Source organism: Buceros rhinoceros, unplaced genomic scaffold (genome assembly GCF_000710305.1).
Source record: "Buceros rhinoceros silvestris isolate BGI_N320 unplaced genomic scaffold, ASM71030v1 scaffold13727, whole genome shotgun sequence".
In the NCBI taxonomy this organism is placed as follows: Eukaryota; Metazoa; Chordata; class Aves; order Bucerotiformes; family Bucerotidae; genus Buceros; species Buceros rhinoceros.
Window position 1 is genome coordinate 1 of NW_010420505.1, and position 22,940 is coordinate 22,940.

At 38.7% G+C, this 22,940-nt stretch overlaps 1 protein-coding gene across 1 annotated transcript in view; it reads right to left on the bottom strand.

Annotated features, from left to right (window-relative positions):
• Positions 1–270: 270 nt before the first annotated feature.
• UBR2 (ubiquitin protein ligase E3 component n-recognin 2) overlaps positions 271–22,940 on the bottom strand; it is a gene marked incomplete at its 3' end in the record, with an annotated part of 34,974 nt that continues 12,304 nt past the window's right edge. The window contains exons 9-37 of the mRNA XM_010139331.1: positions 22,213–22,301; positions 21,455–21,553; positions 21,282–21,380; positions 18,899–19,062; positions 18,705–18,804; positions 17,926–18,054; positions 17,025–17,208; positions 15,946–16,007; positions 15,468–15,578; positions 13,622–13,687; positions 12,182–12,304; positions 11,733–11,796; positions 11,316–11,440; positions 9,978–10,030; positions 9,455–9,557; positions 8,828–8,876; positions 8,310–8,464; positions 7,419–7,521; positions 6,585–6,694; positions 6,297–6,377; positions 5,739–5,920; positions 4,869–5,068; positions 4,133–4,226; positions 2,602–2,763; positions 2,149–2,246; positions 1,852–1,924; positions 917–1,065; positions 764–819; positions 271–367 (exon numbers count right to left, since the gene is read on the bottom strand). Of these exons, the coding sequence (XP_010137633.1) occupies positions 271–367; positions 764–819; positions 917–1,065; positions 1,852–1,924; positions 2,149–2,246; positions 2,602–2,763; positions 4,133–4,226; positions 4,869–5,068; positions 5,739–5,920; positions 6,297–6,377; positions 6,585–6,694; positions 7,419–7,521; positions 8,310–8,464; positions 8,828–8,876; positions 9,455–9,557; positions 9,978–10,030; positions 11,316–11,440; positions 11,733–11,796; positions 12,182–12,304; positions 13,622–13,687; positions 15,468–15,578; positions 15,946–16,007; positions 17,025–17,208; positions 17,926–18,054; positions 18,705–18,804; positions 18,899–19,062; positions 21,282–21,380; positions 21,455–21,553; positions 22,213–22,301 (3,180 nt within the window). The remainder of the gene's footprint in view (positions 368–763; positions 820–916; positions 1,066–1,851; positions 1,925–2,148; positions 2,247–2,601; positions 2,764–4,132; positions 4,227–4,868; positions 5,069–5,738; positions 5,921–6,296; positions 6,378–6,584; positions 6,695–7,418; positions 7,522–8,309; positions 8,465–8,827; positions 8,877–9,454; positions 9,558–9,977; positions 10,031–11,315; positions 11,441–11,732; positions 11,797–12,181; positions 12,305–13,621; positions 13,688–15,467; positions 15,579–15,945; positions 16,008–17,024; positions 17,209–17,925; positions 18,055–18,704; positions 18,805–18,898; positions 19,063–21,281; positions 21,381–21,454; positions 21,554–22,212; positions 22,302–22,940) is intronic.

The window sequence follows — 22,940 nt, forward strand, 5'->3', positions numbered from 1 at the left end:
TTATATATAAAATATAAAAAAACCCAGAACTCCCTCAGAACAAAATATCCATGCTTCTCTTGGAATGTATCCTGTGGACCAAAATAAATGACTTTTTTTTTCCTCCATGGTATGAAGAAATATGTATAGGTACAGATGTGAAAACACCAGCTCTTGGTCTATTGCTTAAAAGCATTACATAAAACAAGCTTCTTCTAGACAAGGGTAACGAGCATTCTGTAAGCATTTATCTGTATCTTTGTGAAAAACAGCATAAGGCGGTGAACTTACATGCTAAGAGAGTACAAAAGTGACCCTGTACTGCTGAAAGAGATGAAACTGTCCAGTGAGCTGCTGCGAATCTTGTTAACGACGTAAGGCAGTCATCCTTTAAAACCAAAGAGAAAGAGACACTGCTACAGTTAAAGTTCCTCAGGGTGAAAAGGTGTTTTGACTTACAGCACTTTTCAGGCCCCTCAGCTGTGGTTTATGGAGCAGTTTGAGTATACGACAGATAATTATGTTTATGCAAATATACAAGCTCCCTTCAGTAGCCTTATTTCGACTTGCTACCATGAGAAACCATGGCTCTACTAAACTATGCATCTATAGAAAACAAACAATAGTTTTGCTGGATTTGATTTTTAAATAATTAGTATCAGGTACTGATTGACTCAACAAAACTATCAGATAACCCTAACATAAAATCTAGATATTCTGCATTAAGAAGCAGAATTCCCTCTTTCTCCAGCAGTTCAGAGAGGAACTGATACTTGATCCTTACCTGTCGACAAGGTAAGTGACCAAATAATGGTTTATCTTCATCAGCTAAAATTCTTTCTGGAAAAAAAAACAAAGCCCCAAAATATTTCAATGCTGTGAATTTAATTCAATTCTGAAATTCACGTATAAAGGAGCAAAATCAATACATTAGTACCTATAGTTTGTATCGTGTAAGCACAGCTTCCCCAGCACATTATAGGTACACGTGGATCTTCTTCATTTGGATGAACCTTCAAGCCTACTTTGTATGTTGCCGTACCAAAAGTTGTCAGCATCTCTTTTATGCTCTCAGAATAAGGATTCCTGAAACAACGACAACAATATTACTAATTCATTAGTTTCTCCACTGGCAGCACAGTACTTCTAACGATGAGCATTCACCCCGCAGCTGAACACCTGGAATTTTAAAATTTACGTGAGAACTTGAGTATCCTTCTTTGGAGCTGGTATTCTACAACCTCTTCTCTGGGACAGATCCCAATTATTTTTCATTATTTGACTGGAATCAATCCCATTTTTCAGTGTTAAGAACACCCAGTCTTCAAAGATAATACAGTAAGGCTAAATTAAAAGTGTGTGACTGATGGCCAAATCAGTCACCTGCTGGGATAGGGGTCTCACATCTACGTGTGCAGCTGGCAAACATCTGTACCGCGTGATGAGTTTTACTACTTTCTCCTCAAGCGAAGAAAGGATAAACTCAAACAGACTGTAATAGCTGAAATTACATATGAATATACTCTCCATTTCATAGTCTTTTTTCATGATTTATCTGTGGGGCTCAGCTATAATGATGAATCCTTCATCCGGTTACAAGTAATAAGGAAGCAAAGCTTAACGCTGATGTCAAAGTTGATACAACCGCAGCATTTTCTCGGCACATCCACCTCTGAAATTCTACTGCATTATTTACTGCTTGTGGTTTGGGCTTCAATACCATCATAGTAATAGGATCAACTTTTCTAAATAAAGCAAAATTCATATATTTGACTTAATTACTGAGACCTTACAGCACAGAAGTCACATTCTATTGTCATGTCACCACTTCAAGATGGATCTTTAATGATTAATTAAGATGTAAATACATACTTCAGTTTGAAATCTGGTCTAAATCCTTCAGGTAATTGCAGCTGATCCATTTTTTCTGAATTACCAGAATTGCCTGTACAAACAAGAAGTTATAAACCAGTGATTACTCCCCTGTACATAATTTTTACATTATAAAAAGCTGCAGGAGCACATCACCGCAAACTGAAATTCTGAGCTATTCTCCCCACTTTTGCCCCCTCCTGTCAACTCCACTGTGGTAAAACCAAAATACTTGGTCTTTCCCATGGTTATTATAACATTTTTACATGATAAACTTACACATTTGTTCAGACTTACTTGCACAGCCTTCATCTCGAAGAAAATACAGTGCTTTTATTTGCTGGGATACTGTTTTGATCCACTGAGTTAGGTTTGGTTGGCCTGAAAAGTCTAACCTGTCCAAAAATATATGTAAAGCGAATACACGCATTAGTTAAGAACAAGCTATACACCGAATTAGTCTTTCACAAGCATTCCACATCCTTCTGTTTCTCAACAGGCTCTTTCTTTCTCTGCTGTCCCCATATTTCTCTACCTTCAGTTCCTTCCCTGCAGGTCCTGCCCTCCACTGTCCTTTCACACTCTAAATTCCATACTACACAATAGCTGAGGAGGGTCCGTAAACCAAAGAAAGCAGGCAGTCATTTGACATTATCAAAACAGAAGGTAATAAACATTTTGAAAGGGAGTTTTGGGGCGCAGGGATTTTGTTTTTCACATTTATTGAGGACACTTATAAAGCAAACAGACCTGTTAAACAAAACTCTTGGCGGAGGAAGCAGAGGAATAACAGTGTTGCTTAAGCATTCGCAAAGTGGGCAAAGGAATTCACCATTTTCGACATCATAACTTGTGTGTACTCGTAATCTTTGTTGTCTTCGTTGCTCTTTCGCTTGGACAGCATCAAAATACCTAGAAAAGAGCAAGGCTTAGTGGCAAATCATTAAAACATTACTTGAACATATAAAAGCATGAATTCTCAAGAAGACACAGCTTTGCCTTTTCCCAGAAAAGCTCTACCCTCTGACTGATAAACTATTCCTGACTGCAGGCAACCCCCAGGTTTTGGTAGCCAAAATCCCCCAAAGTGCTTAAGTTCACTGGGCTGTTAAAATCACACTTAACTCTGAATTTTAGCGATTTCCATTTACAAAAAAAAAAGAGGAAAAGGTGGAGAAGATTAAAAGAAAATAATCTTCTGTTTTACATAAAATTTTAAGGGAGGTGCCATGAGCATTATCCATGTGCATATTCCACTACAGGCCACAACAGAGCATCAGCTGGAAAGACTGGTGGCTGATCTCTGAATCCTGTGTAACAATGAACTGAATTGACTGCTATTATATGTAACTGCTCTTCCAAAAGCCTCCGAGATGGTTTAGAGCATGCCCGATGATGACCCAAAATTGGTCTGAACACAGACATCTAAGGACATTTCCAGGAGTTGATGGCAACCACCCAGGAGTGTACATGAGCTACACATGATGATGAACACATCTTCAGTGAGCAGTGACATCAAAGACCACAAATGACACCTGCATATGCTTATGACTAAAAATCTCTGATGGCTCTTAACAATCTTCTCACACAAGGCAGAACTTGAAATCGGGTGACATGCCAAGGACCAAAGCAAGGACCTAATCCAAGTCAGAGGCTCGAATGGTTTCCATTTGTCACACGGCATCAGCACCACAGCACTGAGTATGTTTATTCCCCTCCAAATATCAAAGAACAAAAATAACTGAAAAAGGCTTTCTAAAAAAACCCAATTAAGAACAAAGGATAAAAACGAGTTTATGTTGAAGATGAACTTGAACTAGATTACAGATGTTTCTACTTTAAATTAAACACGATGGAGGAATTAAGAGTGCAAGTGTATTTTAAAACTTCAGTAGAGAGCACAAGAGGCAGCAGGAACCTGTCTCTTACTGAACTGCAAAAATACCCAAAAACCCCTGAGCCTTCAGAGTTCAGACTTACGTTCCAGGGATTATGCATAGGGATAAACAACCAAAGGGAAAGAAAGCTGCCACGTGTGGCTCTGGATTCTTCTTCACCAAGATGACAGGTAGTAAGTGGAAATTACTTTGAACATGTTTACAGCATTCATTATATTGATTTCTGCTTTTATTTTCCCCTCGATGGAAAGCTGTTTAAACGCTTTATTAAATTCCTTCTCAAGTTTCCTATATGATAGTAATTGTGCCACTAAAATTAGTGGCATTAGGCAAACTGATGACACAACATGCTATCTGGTCCGAGAACTCAAATATAGCTTTACCTTTGCCAGCAATGAGCATGCATAATATGTCCACAGCTACCCGTGTGCGTTCCGCATGACAGATCTGGGTGCATGAATAACGGGTCATACTTTTCTGTATATAAAATAAAACAAAACAACTTTGAAATAAACATTTACCAAAATACTTCACTGCAGGTAAATGTTACCACATTTGCCTTATTATTAAGCTTTACCACAAAAGTATAACTCAGTTAAGGAAGCATAAAACGTATTATTAATTCACAGCAACTTGAACTGTGTAGATCGTTTGCTCATATCATGTAATTTTTTTTTTTTTTTTTTTTGATGGATGTACTGTGCTTAGCCTTCAAACCGAGCGTTCGGAGGTGCTGGGCCCTGGTAAAAGTCCCCAGGGTCTACCTGCAGTTTTGGTGGTTCAGTATCGTTAAACGATGAGTTCAAACATTACTCTTCAGAGTGAGAGTGCCACAATCACTTCTGATTTTAAAAGTTTTTTTACTGCTTATGAATAATTTGTCATAAACGGCTGGTAGAACATTATCTACACAGCAGATAATGCTTTGCAGTGATTTTGCATTATTTAGAACTCACATTTCTACCTCACCACCAATACGGGAGTTTTGCCACTGATTACAATTAGCTCATTCACAATTACACAGTTACAGTAAGAAAGTGACACCGCTGTCTCAAGACAAAGCACGCAGCCTTACAGTGACTCCAACACTGACTGAAGACAACTATGAACACCACTTACCAGGGTCTGGAGCAATTTTGTTTCTGTTTTTAGACAACACAGTTGACCGCTGAATAAACGCTGCCAAGACCATCGCCCTGCTGTCCACTTTCACTTCTTGCTCCTCCTGACACAATATACACATAACAACCTGTCTGTGTTCAGCCACTCTCGTTTGCTCCGGCCCCAGGGCTGTGAGTTTTGCATCTGAAATTACAGGGCTAGAATATTCAAAGAATACTAGTGAGTAAACTATTCGGAAAACATTATAAATCATAAAATGATTTAAATGAGATTAATAAGCATTCTAACTTTACGATAAACACTCTGACAAAATAAATAGTTTTGGCATTTATACAATTCCTACGGCCCCAGAAACAGAACAGAACATATTTTCCAGAAGAAATTCATACCCCCTCAATAGTATCACTTACTCCAGTTTAACATAGAAATTGTATCTGTGACCTCCCATCATCACCGTCCCTGAACTGCCTGACACAAATTCTGAGAACACTCTGCACTCACCCACAAGATCATCAGCATGCTTCAAGTCCTATTTCCAGCTACAAGCAGATTTTCTTCCAGATGCCCCACAGACACGTAAACAGCTATTTCCAATTTACGGTGTTTAATAGCATAGTCTCTTCGGTATTATTAATAATTTACTGCATGATATTGTACAAAAAAATTTGCTTGTTGATTTTGAGCACTATGAGGATGAGGGAGGAAATCAGTATTTACCCCACCACTTTACAGAAAGGGGGAGGAAAGCATTCCATTTACCGCTGCATTTCTGGTCTCAAAAACTTGAAGACTAAAAGAAGCACTTCAAGCAGTGACAATAGGACAATCTGATGTAAAAGTTAAAATAATTACATGAGATTCCTTTACCTATTTTCATGTACTCCGGAGGTTGAAGTATCTAGCTCCTCCAAAGTCTGCTGAAAGAGTTCTTTGTTTTCATTAATGAAGTGCCGCTGCATCTCAGACATCTGGGCCATGATCTTTTCCCTGCGCAATCTGGCAATCTCAGCTTTTCGCTTCCTTTCAGCTTTGTCTTTATCTCGTGAACTCTGAAATGGTATTGTTCACTCAGTCATTTTTAAAGCATTGTTGCTATAGACGATTCATTTTAGCTACTGCTACATGTAACCTGTACTAACCTCTCAACAATGAAAATCGCATAAAAAGACAAAAGAAAAGTCTACAAAAAAATTCTGTGCCCTCTTTTCTTTAGCTTATGTTCAATGCCAGGTAGAACTGCAGACCCAGAAGGGTACCTTTCCCCCTCAACTTTTAACTGTATTTTGTTCTTCTCTTCCCTTTGAGCATTCACAAGATAAAAAGATGAAGTAAGCGGCAAGTGTCATCTCTGTGCTGCTCTTCCTCCTTTGCTAGTCACAACCCAGACCTGCCCCAAATCAGCTAACCGGTACAGCTCGCTTTTACCTCCTCCATAATATTTCCTTCTGTCTCAGCCACAGGACTCGTAGAAGAGCTTTCTCTTAGTTTCTTAATAGTATTAAAAGTCTGTAAGGAAAAAAAAAACACCACTTGATTTGTTTGTGACCTGTGAACATACCTGTGTTTACTATAATGCTGCCCAGATAATGCTTAGTGTTGATTCTAGAAGAGGAAGCATCAACAGGGGAAACAACAAAACCATCACAATGTAATTCAGAAAGTTTCCAAAACCTTCTTCCCACGATTTTCAGCAGTTATATAAAATAGATTTACCTTCAATATCCATCTGATCATGTCCTTGTGCACTTCCAGATGAGGTGCGTTTTGCAGTGTTTCTAGCATAGCCAGTATACTAGGGGAATTATTGGGTGCCTCTCCTGGTCCTGAGAAAAAAAATAGGACAGCAACTGATGGTACTGTTACCTGGCAAGCACATCATTCACTAACATTAAAAAAAATAAAAACCAGAAAAGGCATTTGTATATGTTCACCAGCTGAAAGTTTCCTTCAGCAAATAGGCATAGCATGTAACTTTTACACCCCGCTCCACAAACATTTTCATGAACACACTCTGGTAGAGGAAAGAGACTTAAAAGTCTTGCTCACTGACTGTATTTTTGTGCAAGACAAATGGGCTGTATGTGTTCCCTGGCTGATTTCATCTTGGGAGCTGCCATGAAGAACTTCCAATATTTTACTTCCCACCGATTTTAAATGGAAATGTCTTAGCAATTTGCACGTCTTGGCAAAACTAGAGGCACTTGTCAGAAGATACAAAGGAGAGTCAAGATTTAAAAACCACTTAGGAACGCAATTGCAGCATCTGAACATGTACAGCAATCTCTGAGATGGCACTTAAAGATGTTAAGAAATGGATTTACTTAGAGTTATTCCAATTTTGGATTTCTCCTCCAGAAAAGGCTCTTTGTATTGCTGTTATCATAGACTCTCCAGGTATGCAAAGCATGTGTATAATCGACTTGGTACAATGTTGATGGATAAACAAATACACCTTTCTGGTATATAGTGTTTCAGAAGAAGGAAACAGAAGCTACTGGCATTTTCAGTTACTTAAAATTTGCTACACATTTGAAAAGAAAGGCATACTTGATATTTTCTGACTGAAGGTAAATGTTACAACATTCTCCTCACTGAGATTCTCCAGATGTTGTTTTTCTTCTTGCAGAGCCATTCCAAGCAAATGCAAAACCTAAGTAAAAATTATACATTTTAGTTCTTTTCTTAAATAGTTCATACAATCTCTTTATATAACTTGGGTCATTCATTAAGAGACAAGAAAGTCATACAATAAAATTATATAATATGAATATATTTGAAGTTATTTCTACATACATAATTCCAAAGCTACATTACACAGGAGTAACAGTGTTTGTTTACAATTTCTTGAAACTTTGCTAGATTTAAAAAAACCACATTATATCCCAGTCTCTCTGTTTGCTGTCCTGTCTAGCAACTGAGAAGCCAGAGCTGCTTAGCTTTCTCCCCAGCAACGGCATGTTACTATAACAAGTCACTCGACACACTTTAAATCCTTCTTACATACAAAATTTAACTGACAAAAGGTTAAACTTATTAAACTGAATTTATTCTAAGTGATTTAGCCTAAACCGAAAATAAGCAAAGGAATGTCATGAGAAAGTCAATGTGCTTTACTTAATATGCAACAACTCAGATAAAGTGAGATAAACTGAGACAAACACTATTTCAACTAATTCCAGTAGAGTTCTTCCCTCTCGTGCGCATCCCATTAGCAACTTCCATCTGTCTTCAGCTCACTTTTTAAAATAAATTGCATGGGAGGCAGAGGGCTTTCCCTAGTCTTGTATAAGTATCAGAAAACACCAGTTATTTCTCATTCAGAATATTCTGGATATGTTAGATACCAAGTAAACAGCCCAAATCTATAAAGCCACATTAAAATTCTGAAATAGATATTCCTTCTTTAGCACAAGCATAATTTTCAGTAAGGAAACGTACCCTTTGCAGCATGGACTCTGACCAGGCATAGCCATTGTGTTCTACTGCCCACTGCAGTATAGTTCCCAGAACGCACAGCATGACATCAGACTGCAGAATATTAACCAGACTTGCAAAAAGCGGGCAGAAAGGAGGCAGAGCTGGCGGTGGAAGCGCTGAAAGGGAAACGTGTGTGTTTGGCATTCCAGCACCTCTACAATTTGCAACACCCACAGAGAATCCCTGACTTTAAGAGCTTAACCCAAGGCAGGACGCGGTTGCTTGATGAACGCTACTACAGGTAAGGGGCGGTAACATTCAATGTAACTCGCAGGTAACAGAAAAGCCAAAGGAACAGGCTGCTTGGAAGGCCGGTTCCATGACAGATCAGATCCTGTCTGTCACCAGGGAGACTGAAGGGGAAGTGCTACGTTTCGGCCAGTTTCTGGCTAGCCCAAGAACAGGATGTTACAAGTCAGGGCAATACACAGTCTGAGACCTGCTTCCCTCTTCTCCCACCTTCTCTTAAAGAGAAATACCTGTATCTTCTCTGTTCTGTCTTTTCAGCTTTCTTTGCGCTTCCTCTGCCTGCAACAGAAGAATAACGCCAGTATTACTCAAAACCAGTACAAACATAAAACTAATAAAAGCATTCACGCTTTATCACCTTGTTACTGCTTTTCCCCCCCTTTTCCCAGCCTTAAATAAAACAAGGAAACTTCCATGTCTTTTCAGTTTGTCTTACATTCTACTTGTAAACTAGAGCATGCAATTTCAAAATTAATCTTTCATCTTGAGCCAGCCTGGATTCTTTTTCTAGCATGAAACTGTAAGCGAAGTCTAAGCTAAAATGGCAATTTCCAGAAAGGTAAGCGCAGATACAGCTTGTTTAAATGCTTTCAGTAAAACAAGACATAAGAGAACCTACAGATAAGCTCCTAAAAGCATGCTGATTTCAGCAGCTCTGTATAGGGTGCAGGATCCGGTGGCACAGAAATAACTGTAAAATCTCAGGCAAATTTTGTTAACGTGCTCAAATAAGTTAAATTTTTAAACGTCAGCTTTTAACCAACCAGTAGTATGTCTTCACAGAATTAAGCTTTGGAAAAAACCAAACAAACAAAAAGGATACAAAATAAACCCCAGAAAGTTAAGTTACTGGTTACCTTTGATTGCTCTGCCCTTGAGAAGTGATAGAAATACAGATTGAAGTTCTTGGCACATTCTGGTTTTAATTCATACAGCCCTCTGCCTGTTAATCCTGGTTTCCTGCCAAAAATAAAGGAAAGAAAATATAGAAAAACTTATGTTCGTTGGAACAAGCTGCCCAGGGAGGTGGTGGAGTCCCCATCCCTGGAGGGGTTTAAAAGATGTGTGGATGTGGTGCTGAAGGACACGGTTTATAGGGACTCTGGTAGTGCAGGGTTGGATCTTAACGAGATCTTAAAGGTCTCTCCCACCCAGATGATTCTGTTATTAACACCTGAGCACAAATGGTTAACTAGAACAGCTAAAAAAAGCACTGCTCAATAGGCATTCTGGAAATCAAATATGTAAGAGCTTTAACAACGATGCGCATGAGTAAAGCCATGGCAAAACACCATGCCCCAGGCCCCTTTCTTCTCCTCTCTCATTTTCACTAACTTAAATATTCCATTTTTAAACTTGAAATACTAAAGAGAAACGTACTTGAAACATGCCACTTCTTCAATCACGCTTTCCATTCCTGTCTCTCTGTTCTCCTGCATTGAGTGAAAAGGCAGGGCAGTTACTGGAGCTCTGGGATTAAACAGATTCAAGTACCACAGCACACGAGAGAAGCACGCAAAACGAACACGGTACAACAAGGTCATTTTACTGGCACTCCAGAGAACGCTAAAGCTCGTCACATGAGAACACCTTCAGGAATACCACTTCCGCAAAAAGTATTTAAAAAAAAAAAATCACGCCTCTTTAGGTGCTTAATTGTCACTGTTTTTCCCTTTCATAATGAACTTGGAGGTAACAGTAACAGAAGACAATTCCTAAGTTAGTTTATTCAGCCTATCTTAGGACTATACAGTCAATAATTGTTCTCTACCCCTTTAAAATGAAATAAATATAGGAAAGCTAAAAAGACAAGTCACTGAAAAATGGTAAAACAACCATGAAAGGCAGCCGGATAAATCAGCTCAAATATATAACAATACTTCATGCACAAATCGCCTTTTAATATTCCCATCCCCTTCCTGCCACACACACCCATAGCAGTTAACAGGCCAGGGACAGAGTATTTAAGACTGACTACACAGTTGAGAACTCTTACTTTCATCCTAGTTTGCTTTCATCCAATCTTCAATTATTTTTAAAAATATCATAATGCTACCCTAAAAGCATGACTTTTCAAATTGTATAAAATGTTTACAACAATGAAAAGTATTTCAGAATTTATCATTAAAAGTATTACCGGTATAGGAAAAGATTAACTTCTGAATTTTGATTGCCTTTGGAAATCATGTTGAAAAGATTACTTCAAAAACATTCACCCAAAAAAAAAAAAAGCAGCTTTGCTCTCCTACAAAACTGCTCATACAGAATTCAGATAAAAGCTTCTGTCCATGCAAATGAAGCATTTATGTCACACAAGTCATTCTGCTGCGTCTGATTCCATGTCTTTTCAATTATTGTTAGGCTTTAAAATACAACGGCTTATATATCTGGATAGCTCCCACAACCCGCTTCCATCCGCCTATTCAAGGTTCACAGGCAGACTGCAGAGCCTGCCGGGCAGGCGGCCTGATAAGAAACAGTATTAAAAAGAGAAAAGAGCTGAAGCACCTCTCAGGCTCTTGCCTCTTTCACATTTCTTCTTCTACAGCTCTTTCCCACCTTTCCATGACAACTGCTAATCTGCACTCATGCTAATCTTGCTCTGAACGTAATCAGGCTGCTCCCATTCCACAGTAAGTGGCATAAACTTGAGAACTCTTCAACGATTGGCCTCATCAAGTTAAAGTTCCTTCCTCCCCCCTGCCCCCAGTTACTTACATCTTCGGGTAATGCCTTTACCAGTTCACTGTGAGCCATCGGCCTGATGCTCAGCTGATGGATGATCTCTCGTTTGATTTCGTCTGTTGCATTTACCTGTCCTATTCCAGGACTGAATCTCTCGCCTGTGAAAATAAAATAGAAAAGTTTTTTAAAAAAAGAAAGATTTTAAACATTTATTTCTCTTCTTTTTCAACTTAAATGAGTTTCTTCTGTGAAATTTTGTGTTCACCCACCAGTGTTCAAAAATTCATTAAGCTCATCTAAGCTAGTTTCCAGGCTTTTCTCCAAGGAAAGAGGTCAGAACTCCAGGAAGTTCAAAACACAACCGAATTTCAGATGACAATGAAGATTGCTCATCCCCGACCATTAGAGAGACTAAATTTTAAAACTTAATGAAGTGTATTTGGGACTTACCAACAATCATTATAATGAGGTATAGCATCTCTTCTATAAGAGTGTTATTTTGTTGAACAACATCCTGAATTAAAATAAACAAACAAAAAAGATTTTACATTTTTCAATTAAAGGTAAAAGAATTATTCCATATACTGAAAATATTTTTTCGGTGCTTCAAAACATTGCCTGTTTCTACCCTTAGCACTCCCAAATTAAACTATGCTGAAATGCAATCACTGCTATTCTTGAACAACGCAAAAATTATCATCGGTTTCTGACATTTACCAGCTTGACAAATAAAAAAGTATTTCTTTATATTTCAAACTGATCAAGTGAAATTAAAATTCAACAGGTTTTGCTTTTTAACCACAAAATTGCAGTCTTGGCACAGCAGTATCTTTCAAAAACTAAACACCACTTTTGAAAACAAAGCTGCAGATTTTCTATCGCAGTAGTACGTAAAATACCTTGTTAGTATTTTCTGTGCTAAATCTTTTGCCGTAGTCTGGAGTACTAAATATCTGATAAAGTTCAAAGCGACTCAGCATTATCATCAAGAAGTGATTTGGATCCATCATAGACACACCTGTCTATTAAAGAAAAGAATTATTATAACCAGGAGGTAGATTGGGTGATATTATCACAGGTTTGTCTATTTACATACAGTGTTCACAGTACATTCATTATGAAATTCATTCCTCTCTCTATCCTGGGCACAAAGATTTAGTTGCTTTACTCTCTGAGGTCTCCATTAACATAAGCAACAGCATGTTTGACAAAACAGGATCCTGTGCTTTACTAATAACCTCAGATGCCTTTTTAAGTGTAAAATATTTGGGGTTATTCCTTCTATCTTAAACACTCTACATAAAATTCAGACAGGCTTTTGGTTGGTTGGTTTTGTCTCTACAATCCTGTTCCTGGTGGCTCAACTTTTAGAAGGCTTTATATCACTTAGCGTATAGTGCATCAGGATCTAAAAACAAATTTCAATCCTCAAAACAAAGTCTGAAGACTTCAGCAAGACTCCCCAAACCTTCCCGGAAAGAATACTACTGGTGTTTCAGTGTAGACACAAACATTTATTCCCATTTCTGAAAACTACTGGCCAAAGATTTTTCTGTTTATTAAACAATGTATCTAAGTTAGCTAATTATAAATATTTGTTGTTAGTTTACTATTGCTAATGGGACCATCCTTAGGGCAGAGTAATTATCAACAAAACTGCAGGATATTGACCCAAAAGGGCAGCTGCAGATGACGGTTAAAAATTAGGGGCAGACCAAGCCCCACGGAAATCTGTCTGAAAGCAGATGTAACTCCGGACATACACATCATATTGGGTATTGCTGACTCTAGGCAAGACTTGAGGGACTTCCTGAGAAAGGATTTTGCTGTCCAAGTGAACTACACCCTTCCGCTCTCAATGCAGAAGTAACGGATCAGACTCCCTGAGTCGGGGCTAAGCGGACCGATAGATTTGCAAAATCTCTTCTGATGGAAAAAAAAATCCCACAAACTATTATATGGGGAGCTACTTTTATCCAGCGTTCTAGAAGCCGGCTTTGCAGGAGGGATGAGAGACCACACATACATTGAAGACATTACTGAAGACCTGCAGACTCGCACAACTGCCAGTACAGCACAACCCATCAGTTGAAACACTACACGCTAAATCTATCTCTACATACGTATTCCACATTTTCCACAGCATGTTTACAAAACGAGAATTACAACAAGAGTATTTCCTTCAGAAATTATCCCATAAAGATAGAATAAAAAATAGAAGTCCTCCACCAAAAAATTACTTTTTTCCTTGTCATTAAAAGGTTCTGGTGGAGCTAAGAACAAATGCACACATATCTTGAGAACACTCAATAAAAACACAAACAGGTACATGTGGTTACCTGAAGCATTACTATGTCCTTGTCAAACATCTCCCTCCTGCACTTCACATTATGATAGTAATAAATCTGAAATGACAAAAAAAAAGCACAATAATTAACATCATATTGATCGAAGCTTATTTTCACTCTGGAAAAATAGACATCATAAACACAGAAAAGAATTTGTGATTTGAAAAAATTGTACACATTTATTTCTATGCAACAAGCATTTTTATCTAGCACAAAACAAGCACAGCTGCTGGCTAGGTGGCGTTGATCTTATGTCTGGATTGCACAGCTTAGAAGCAAACATCTTGTGGACCTCTTTGGGCTACATTTTAATGTATCTGCTTTTTAGCAATTAACTGTTTGAAATTCACAGGAGAGAAAGCCCTTGCAGTTGGAGAAATGTTCTTTCTCTTTAATTATTTGAGATATATTCTTTCAGGAATTGCTACTTTCAGCAAAACATTAATATTGTGGTAGAACCATACTTAACCGAAACCGCCCTGGGAGTGAACTCGGAGCCGCACCAAGCAGCAGCAAAACAGCAGTTAGCGCATGGCACTGAAATGCGGGGAAGGTTCATTCTACCACAATCGAGTCAAAATGGAGAGGGCTGTCAAATTTCTGCCCGAGACTGGGAACACTCTTCAGTGAGCTAGACTTTCCTCTACCATTTCTCACCAGAATGACCTTCCCTCTCTTCTCCACACCAGCAATCCACACACGCAGATGACCCTTTCCTATCTTCTGGGAAAATACCCAGAAGGAGCTGCCTGAACGTGAGCTCTGCATAGGCAAAGGAAAGAGAAAGGACTTCCAGACTGTGGAATCCAAAGTACCTCAGCTAAATCAGGCTCTTAACTACAAGATGCTGACAGCCAGGGGGAAAACTACCACAGACACTTATTTCTCCACCAAAGCTATGCTGTAATTTCAGATTTGACGTGTGTCTACAGTAATATGGGCACTGCTGTAACTGTACATAACTAGAGCTCCTTTTGCTTTAATGCCAATAAAGGACATCACCTTACTAAGATCAAGGTCACCTTATTTAGGTCAAGAGGCAAGAAGTGTCACAATATAGTATGTTTGAGCAGCTTAATTCAGCTTTCTAGTAGGCATGCATTGCGATCACATAGCGAAGATGGGGGCTTGTGGGAGGGAAAGAAGTTCCTTGCAAATAAATCAAGTTAACACCTTACAGAACTAAATCCTATTTTTGTTGTAATCTATGTCTTGCTGAGAAAATCACTTTAGATAAAGTCTTGGGTGGCACTTACACTACTGTACCCATTTTATCTCCTTGAAACACCTGAGACCTACTTTGTACAAACACAGAGCACCTCAGTTTAGAGATGGATGGAGCTGGTCTCCAGAAGCATGAAAGAAATGCGAGAGATAAAAGCCAAGAAACACTCAGTTATACACCGGTTCTAATGCTTCTGGTCTTCAGATTTCAATTACTTTATAAACGCAAACAACAGTAAGACCTTAATGGTGCTTATTTTTATATGCACTTTTTTGCCCAGGTGATGAATGCATCACCGAAGATGCGCAGATCTTGATGCTGCCGTTGGACAGCACACAGTAAAAAGGCTGGAAGCCACTAACTGCACTGAGTTCACTGAGCACTGTAGCAGTCCTGGAACAAAAAAGCCACTTCTCACTAAAAAATCAAAGACCATTTTAAAAGCACAAATGTTCATGTGATGTGAATGCTGATATAAACGCCCAGCACGCATTGCCTTCCGTAAGATCTCCCTAAGTGAAACTGGGAATTAATACAGTAAGAAGAGGAGGTTTTGGAGAGCTATCTTGGGGGAGTTACCAGAGAACAGTGATTCTATGGTTACACGCTTACCTGATTAACAAGAGAGAACCCATTTCTTCTCCACATCCCTGCATGCACTTGGGCACATAAGACTAGGCATCGTAAAGGATGTTCTATTAACATCGGCGGGCTAAGTTCACTCTGCATTGAGAAAATGAAGTATTTTGATATATAAGAGAAAATTGAAGAACTGAAATGAAGGAGGAGGATATTTGTTCCTCAAAACAGTTTCTACTACAAAAAGGTGATGCATGAAAAAAAACCCCACAATCCCTAAACCCGAGTCTTAAGTTATTTGAGAGCAAATACTGATTGCTTATGCTCCAGTCGTGAATATCTAGATATTAATCTTTTAAGAGGTAATTTTATCTGCTAAAGATAGTCTCTCTGAACAGAATTTGTAACAAAAAGGTCCTTTGTTTTATTTAATAATATTCTACACTTACATAACCAATTTAATGGTCAGCCACTATAATATTTAATGAATGTGCTACATTTAATTACCTACCAGGGGCAGCAGCTCTGGAAACTTATATGCCACTTCGGTTTTACTTAGCAAAACATGCAAGCCTACATAAATACAAGAAACAAATATGGACAAAATATTACACACAGTATTTTATGTATAATTCAAATAGGACAAAAAAGGTCATCTAATCTACAACTGCGTAATTTCTTGGACACAGCTACAAGTCTGCAAATTTATCACTGATTTCCTGAAGAGACACAGTACAAAGGATGGATTTTAGGACAATTAAAGTTTTCCCGTTGTATCTGTACAAAACTTTCAGTACAGGTGAGATTTTTGCCTTTCTTTTGTCTCTGTCAGAAATTCCTTGGTCTATCCTGACAACGTGTCAACAACAAATACCTCATCCTTTCTAGCTATCCTTCGAGGTTTGTAAAATACCTCAGGAACTACAATGAGGCCCCTACAAAATACATAAGGCTTTTCTGGTTTGCTTTGTGTAAAAGCTAGAAAGGTTTTGCTTAAAGATTCAAACATTCAAAGTTACTTGACACGGACCTGCATAGCATTCTACCCAAGAATTACCTTCTTCACTTCGTTACCTGTGAACTTGTTTTTATCATATGATTTTCTGATTCCGCAAACTAAAAGTCATCAACCTTTTTTCAACACAGCTGTTGAACAAAGTAGGCACAATATAAAGACAAAGATATGGCTTGGTTTTCTGGTGACCCATCTGTTTGACAAATACGCTCTAACAGAACGTTGATCAGTCTATTCAAGCTGACAGTAAACATATTTCAAAGCCGTCAATGACAGTCCATATTTTGTTGCCTCTTTTTTTGCGTCACTCAAGTGGCAAAAGCAACACGAACTGCCTACAGCACACCCTACCGGCAAATCTGGAGGCATGAGACAACCTCCCACAGGCCTGAAACGATAACAACTTCTCCAGCGCTTGGGAACATTTTGCCTAGAGGCTATCAAACAGCTAGAAAACGGCCAAAGTGCATCTTACTCAGGTTTAAACAACCATTGCGTGGTTCCTTACACATAACTTCAAATCACGTTCATACAACATTCTTAATTTCCTGACGTATTTTAAAACTAGTTCATACCTGCCAGTAAACGAGAAACTGGGAGATGAATGCTAACTTTTTCCTGAGAAACACAGTATCTGATGGTCTCCACAGAATGTCCACACATACTGAGAACAATCGGCTGCTCCCCGTCAGTAAAACCACTGTGACACTGCATCAACACAGTCAGGCATTTCTTGTAGGCTTCAATTAACACTTTTTCCTAAAAGAAAGATCGCAGTTTACAGAGATTATGAGAAAAACAGAGCTCTGCAAAATAGTATAGCCACGATAAAAAAAGTCTCATGCGTTTGGGGTTTTTGTCTTTATTAACAGTCCTGTAAAATTAAGATAAGGAATCCAGCAAAAGGAGCTGAATTAAGGGGACACAGATTGCGAAACTCCTATTGGTTAGAAAAGTACCCACTAGTATTCTTTTTCCTCTGTAACTGATATTATGGGGACTTTCTGAGCAGTGATCATGCTAGGCTAGTGAAACCTGCACATTAATTAACAGTGACAGATTAAAGCCAGCTTGAATGTTTAAATATTCTAGGATCACTTGTTCCACAGCCATATTTTACCATGCTAAAGTTCTGCGCTCCTAAAACTTGAAAAACTTAAGGCGCAGAACCTTGATTTATAATCAGGCGGCATTTGGTAGATCCAGGGTCTGCTCCTCTACTCCATCTTCTTTGAAAATTCTAACTTGGTAGTGTTGTGATGATCACACCTTTCAGATGTTTTTTAAAAGGCTTAACCACATTCTTATGAATTGGTCAGATCAAGCCATAAAAGATGCGTTTAAACACTGAGAAGATTGGCACTTGCTCAGAGAAGACAATCTTGTCTGATGATGCAGTTATGAGTTTAGCTCAATGGTTACGGTTTTTAGCCCCTTCACATATTCACATGGAAAAACAATTCAAAAAGAACGTACGTCTAACGCGCACCAGTCCTGCATCATTGAAATAACAAGCGTTAATTTCATCTGCAGCGTAAATGCTGCTTCCCATTCTGGTTCCATTTCTATGTGTTGTCCCACTTGACGGGTTATTGGATCCATACCCTAGAATGAAAAAAATTATGCACTTCAGCACTCAATCACTGACATTAGCATTAAGTGTGAGACGGCGGTTACCTGCCATAAACACAGTAACGAAAGCTAAGCAGTGAGAAGGATATGCTATCAAGAACTGAAAAATGGGCGTGACTCTGACTTTCACCTTACCGATCATACAGTCAATCTGCCCTTGTAAAAGCTGCGCTGCTTTTAAAAGACTCCTCTTAAGGCACATGAAAAGCAAAAACACAGCAAAGAGGTCTCTGTATGGCAGGAACTGTATGTTGAGGAATATATTCCTCAACAGGAGGAGCAGCTCTGTGGATGCTTAAGTAGTAACTGGAGCTCTCACTGTGAGGGCAACTTGGTTAAGATGGACCAGGTTTTGCTCACACAACTAACTGCGTCTTGTCTGCCTCCACAACTGCAAAATATGCCCCAAGTGACAATTTTCTTTTTGAACCACTCTTCCTTTTTATTGCCCTCTACAATAAACTGCACTGAAAAAAGTTAAGTTTCAGGAAAACAGGATGACTCTGAAAATTATCCTGCATTGAAGTTATAAAAAGTACATTAAATTTCTTTCATTTTTTTACCATGACAGCTAACCTCCTGCTTTCATTTAGCAAAATTTTGTAATTCATAGATTTACATACCTGCATACATTTGAGTAATTCTAAAAAGGCATCAAAACCCTCTAGGAACTTCTGCCTCAAGTCGTCTGACCACTCAGTTGGTTTACTTATTAACACATACCTGGTTAAGAGTTAAGTTAAAGAGTTAAGTCTTAATTTTGTATTTTTTTCCCCCTCTTAAATTGATCAAATCAGCACATAATTAATATACTTACTTGAGATCCAAAATAAGGCTCTGAACACGCCTGAATTTGAAAGCCTGCAGAGCAGTGTAACGTTCAAACTGAAACCTGCCTTGGATGTCACGATGCCTTAAGTGGTCCATGAAAGTTTTGATGATAGTGGTCATGAGATTTTCTTCTGTTATTAGCATTCGAGCCTATGCCAAAGTACATTGAAATTTGCTGTAATTAACAGACACAGCTAACAAGAGTTTCACACCGCACTGTGAAGTTTATAAAATACATCGATTTTTATCCACATTGGCTACATCAGTAATAAACGCAGAACATACTGAAAGCCAATCTTCCAAAGAGTCACAGAAGAAAGTAACCTAGCCAGCAAATTATCACAACCCAGATCTCCTTCTTCAGATCCCTTCCACACAGAAGTTTGGTGAGGCTCCTGCTAACCTATAAATTATGACACACGACACACGTTATTATGTGTCTTATGATTAACTTGTACCTCCCTTTAAGTATGTGTTGTCTCCTCTCATATAATTTACATATGAGTCCTTCAGGGGAGTGACAGCTCTTCTGTTTGCTGTTTACAGACTGTCAAGCGCTGTGGTTAACAGTGTCCTCTGAACTGCAATGGAGCTGTGCAGTGTAATTTCCATGTGGAAATTACGTGAAATAACTTACGATTCCCCTCAAGGGCTACTGCATATTTCCACATGTTGTAGGAAACAAATCAACAAGCATCACAAAGTCTTCCACACTTAACCTAAACCAACCCACAAGAGAGTAGGGGCACTAAGAAGTTACTGCCATCTCCTACTTGCGAGCTCTTGCAGACCTTGCCATTCTGTTGGTTCTCCAAATAAATGGGATCACTCTTGCTGATCTCATAATAAAATAACGAGGATTTTATTATGTGGCTGGTAGATCCAAGAAGATTGGCCACTCTGTTCTGCCTCAATGACACCGTGGTTGTGGATTAGAGTTGAGTTCTACAGTTGCTAATGACGCTCCAAAATACAGTTTGTAAAATGCCACTGCAGGGGAAAAGTATTTCTAAAATCTAAAGGTAAACAATTTCCTCAAAAAATTCACCACCACCACCAACCACCCATCCTCCCTCAACCAAAAATCCTCAGTTACTTGTGAGCTCAAACTCTTGAACTACTAAGATCAGCTCGAAAATGTTACTGGGGGGCCGGTGGGGTAGTTTCACATTCTTCAACTTACTCATTCAGTTAAGAACAAATGGTTCTAAATATATTTTTTAAATTCTCAATTTAGATGATAGGAGCTTATCAATTATTATCATGTCATCAATCTCTTCTATAAAACAGACAAAAACAACGACTTTTTGCGTGCCTTTGAAATAGAAAACTTGTAAAAGGGACACTGCAATTATTCTCCTCTAAGGAAATGTTAGAAATTCCTTTAAAAAAAAGTTTTAATACAATACCACCATAACCATTTGCATAACACTAGTTGGTTAAGTCTGAATATTGGCAACATTCTTATTGACAGCATCAAAATTACAAGAGGTAACACAATACTGCCCTGAACCACGGAAACAACATCCTGAGGCCCTGCTGAATGCCCATGAATAACATCCACCGCTAGGAAACTGAAGAGTAACTTTGCTCAGTATCGTAACTGCCGAGCTACTATTGAATTTTAGAGCTCACTTAAGCTGATTAAATTTGGAAGGATTCAGAAGCGTTCATTTTTTAAGCACTTCTGGCTATGAAAATCACTTTTATTTCCAGTACAGCTCTGAAGTTTAATTTGTCTAGTTGATAATAGAAGCAAACACAGACTTATTTCAAGACTGGAGAAAAAAAAAGACATTTCCCAAACAAGCATAGGCTGGTGAGAGACCAGCAGAGTTAGTGAGCTGGAAGAAGTAACGTTGCCTGAAGGACTGTAACAAAAATTAACTGGAAGCCTGGAAGAAGGCATCAGCCAAGACTAACGCACCAAAGGAAGTAAGGAATATCATGAGACAATTCCTGCTTGCCCTTGTGCTGATCATTTATAAAGCTGCACCAGAATGGTACGCTCTGAAACCCTGACAGACTTCTACAAACAGGAACTGTGGCCCAGCATGATGAGGAATTCAAATAAAAAAAATTAAAAAATAAACATTTAAGCACCTTTTAAAAAAAAATAAAGTAAACGGAAAACTGAGGGAAAAAAAAAAAAATACCCAGCCCACTCTGGGCAGTCAGACTCAAACGCTGCAGTGCTGAATGCTTTAGCGTCCACACCCACAGCACTGCGAGCGAACAGCCTGACTGCTGTGCAGCAGCAGTGCCCTGCATTTCCACAGTAACGTTACAGAAATCCGCAGTCTCGATTCAAGAACCTCGAGTGGCTTTTAACAAATAAAGATTTCCTTGTTTGGTCTTTCAGTACTTACAAGAGAAGGCACTGTGAATATCTGTATCGAGAGGTCAGCAATTGAGAACTCTCTGTCGTGGTCATCTTTCATAAAATCACTCTGCAATCGCTCATAGTTCTATTAAGAAGGAGGCAAAAAAAGGCAAGGAGTGCCAACTATCAGTTTTTAAAAGAAAGACAGGCACTACTCACCAGAGTAGGTACAGTGAAGAGTTGGACAGACAGAGCAGCCACCGATACTGCCCGTTCGTGATCATCCTCCATATAATCTCTCTGCAACTGCCGGTAATTCTAAACAACAAGGGGAAATTCACCTCTAATCCACACTGACCTGATTTTTTAATTTAAACGTCTGCTCTGGGAAACTTTAATGCCATGATAAAGGGAAGAGTAGCTCTTACGGATTACTATACAGGTATTTTGTACAAAGAACATGACAACTTAATCTGCTCACACGTGAGACCTACTCACTCTCATTTTCACAATCAATGCTAGTATTTTGCTTTCTACTCAGAGAAGTTATTTGCCTTCAGCAGAGCGAGCAGAATTTTGCAGCACTGATTTAAAGCATTTCAGATACTCGTTACTGCAGAAATATAATCAGTGTAGCTGAGTTCTGAACTACTTCTGAGTTACACCTCAACAATGAGGAGTGATTAGCTCTTAAGAAGTGATAGCCTGCATAGCTGACGGTGAAGACAAAACCATCCAAACTGCTTCAGTTCTGGAAGCCTGGCAAGGCCGTTTTCATCCCAGGAGGTGAGATGTCATTATAACTAATATTTTGAAGACAAGATACAAGGTAGTCAGCAATTCTTTTCAATTTTTCACTTCCAAAAAAAGGAAAAACACTCTGGACAACAGTTCATTCGAAGCACTGCAAGCTAACTAAACTCCCTTTGCTAGACAGTTTTAAGTATTTAACGGCTCTTTGTAAGGGAGATACTTACTCTTGCAAAGCGGATGGCGAAGAGTTTCTTGTATTTCAAATCCATAAGTAGACTGCTCATAAATAACTGGTGATACACGTTTCGAGCTCCTGTCAAAAAAATGAAATATTGCAGGTTGCTACTTTCTATCAACGTATTAGGGAAACACTTAGAAAAGTAAACTTTTACAGAATGAGGGAAGTGTGCAGAATCCGCATTGATTCAGTCTATCAGGTGGTAGCAAAGGATGAAGAACACATGAAATGAAATTCTTCAGGTGGCAATATTTATTACTCCTGCATAAGAGAACGCTGAGCTATTGAATGGGAACATAAACCTTCAAATACAAGGCAAGTCAGGGAAACAAGAACAGAACTCTTATTTCTCCTCAGGTTAACCGGGGATTCGGATGGCCCAAGGAAAAACAGTAGAGCAGCTATTAGGAGAAGTCCTGAGAACTGCAATAAGTTTCACTAGTTTGAACAGCTCTGCAAAATCATCAGCTTAGAGGTCTCTGAATTTCTCATCTCTCTGAGCAGCACCACAGAAAGTATCATCAACACAAGTGAGAATTGACTGTATGTAGCTTGGAAATAGATGCAACGTGTACCATTTCCTTCTGTAGGCCACTTTTAAGTCAAAAGCCATTACGCTATTTCCTTAATCCAGAGTAACTATGGAATACAGGAAAAAGTAGAGAAATATTGATGTTGAAACAGAAATGCAAAAGTTACTCCTTGCTTACCTGA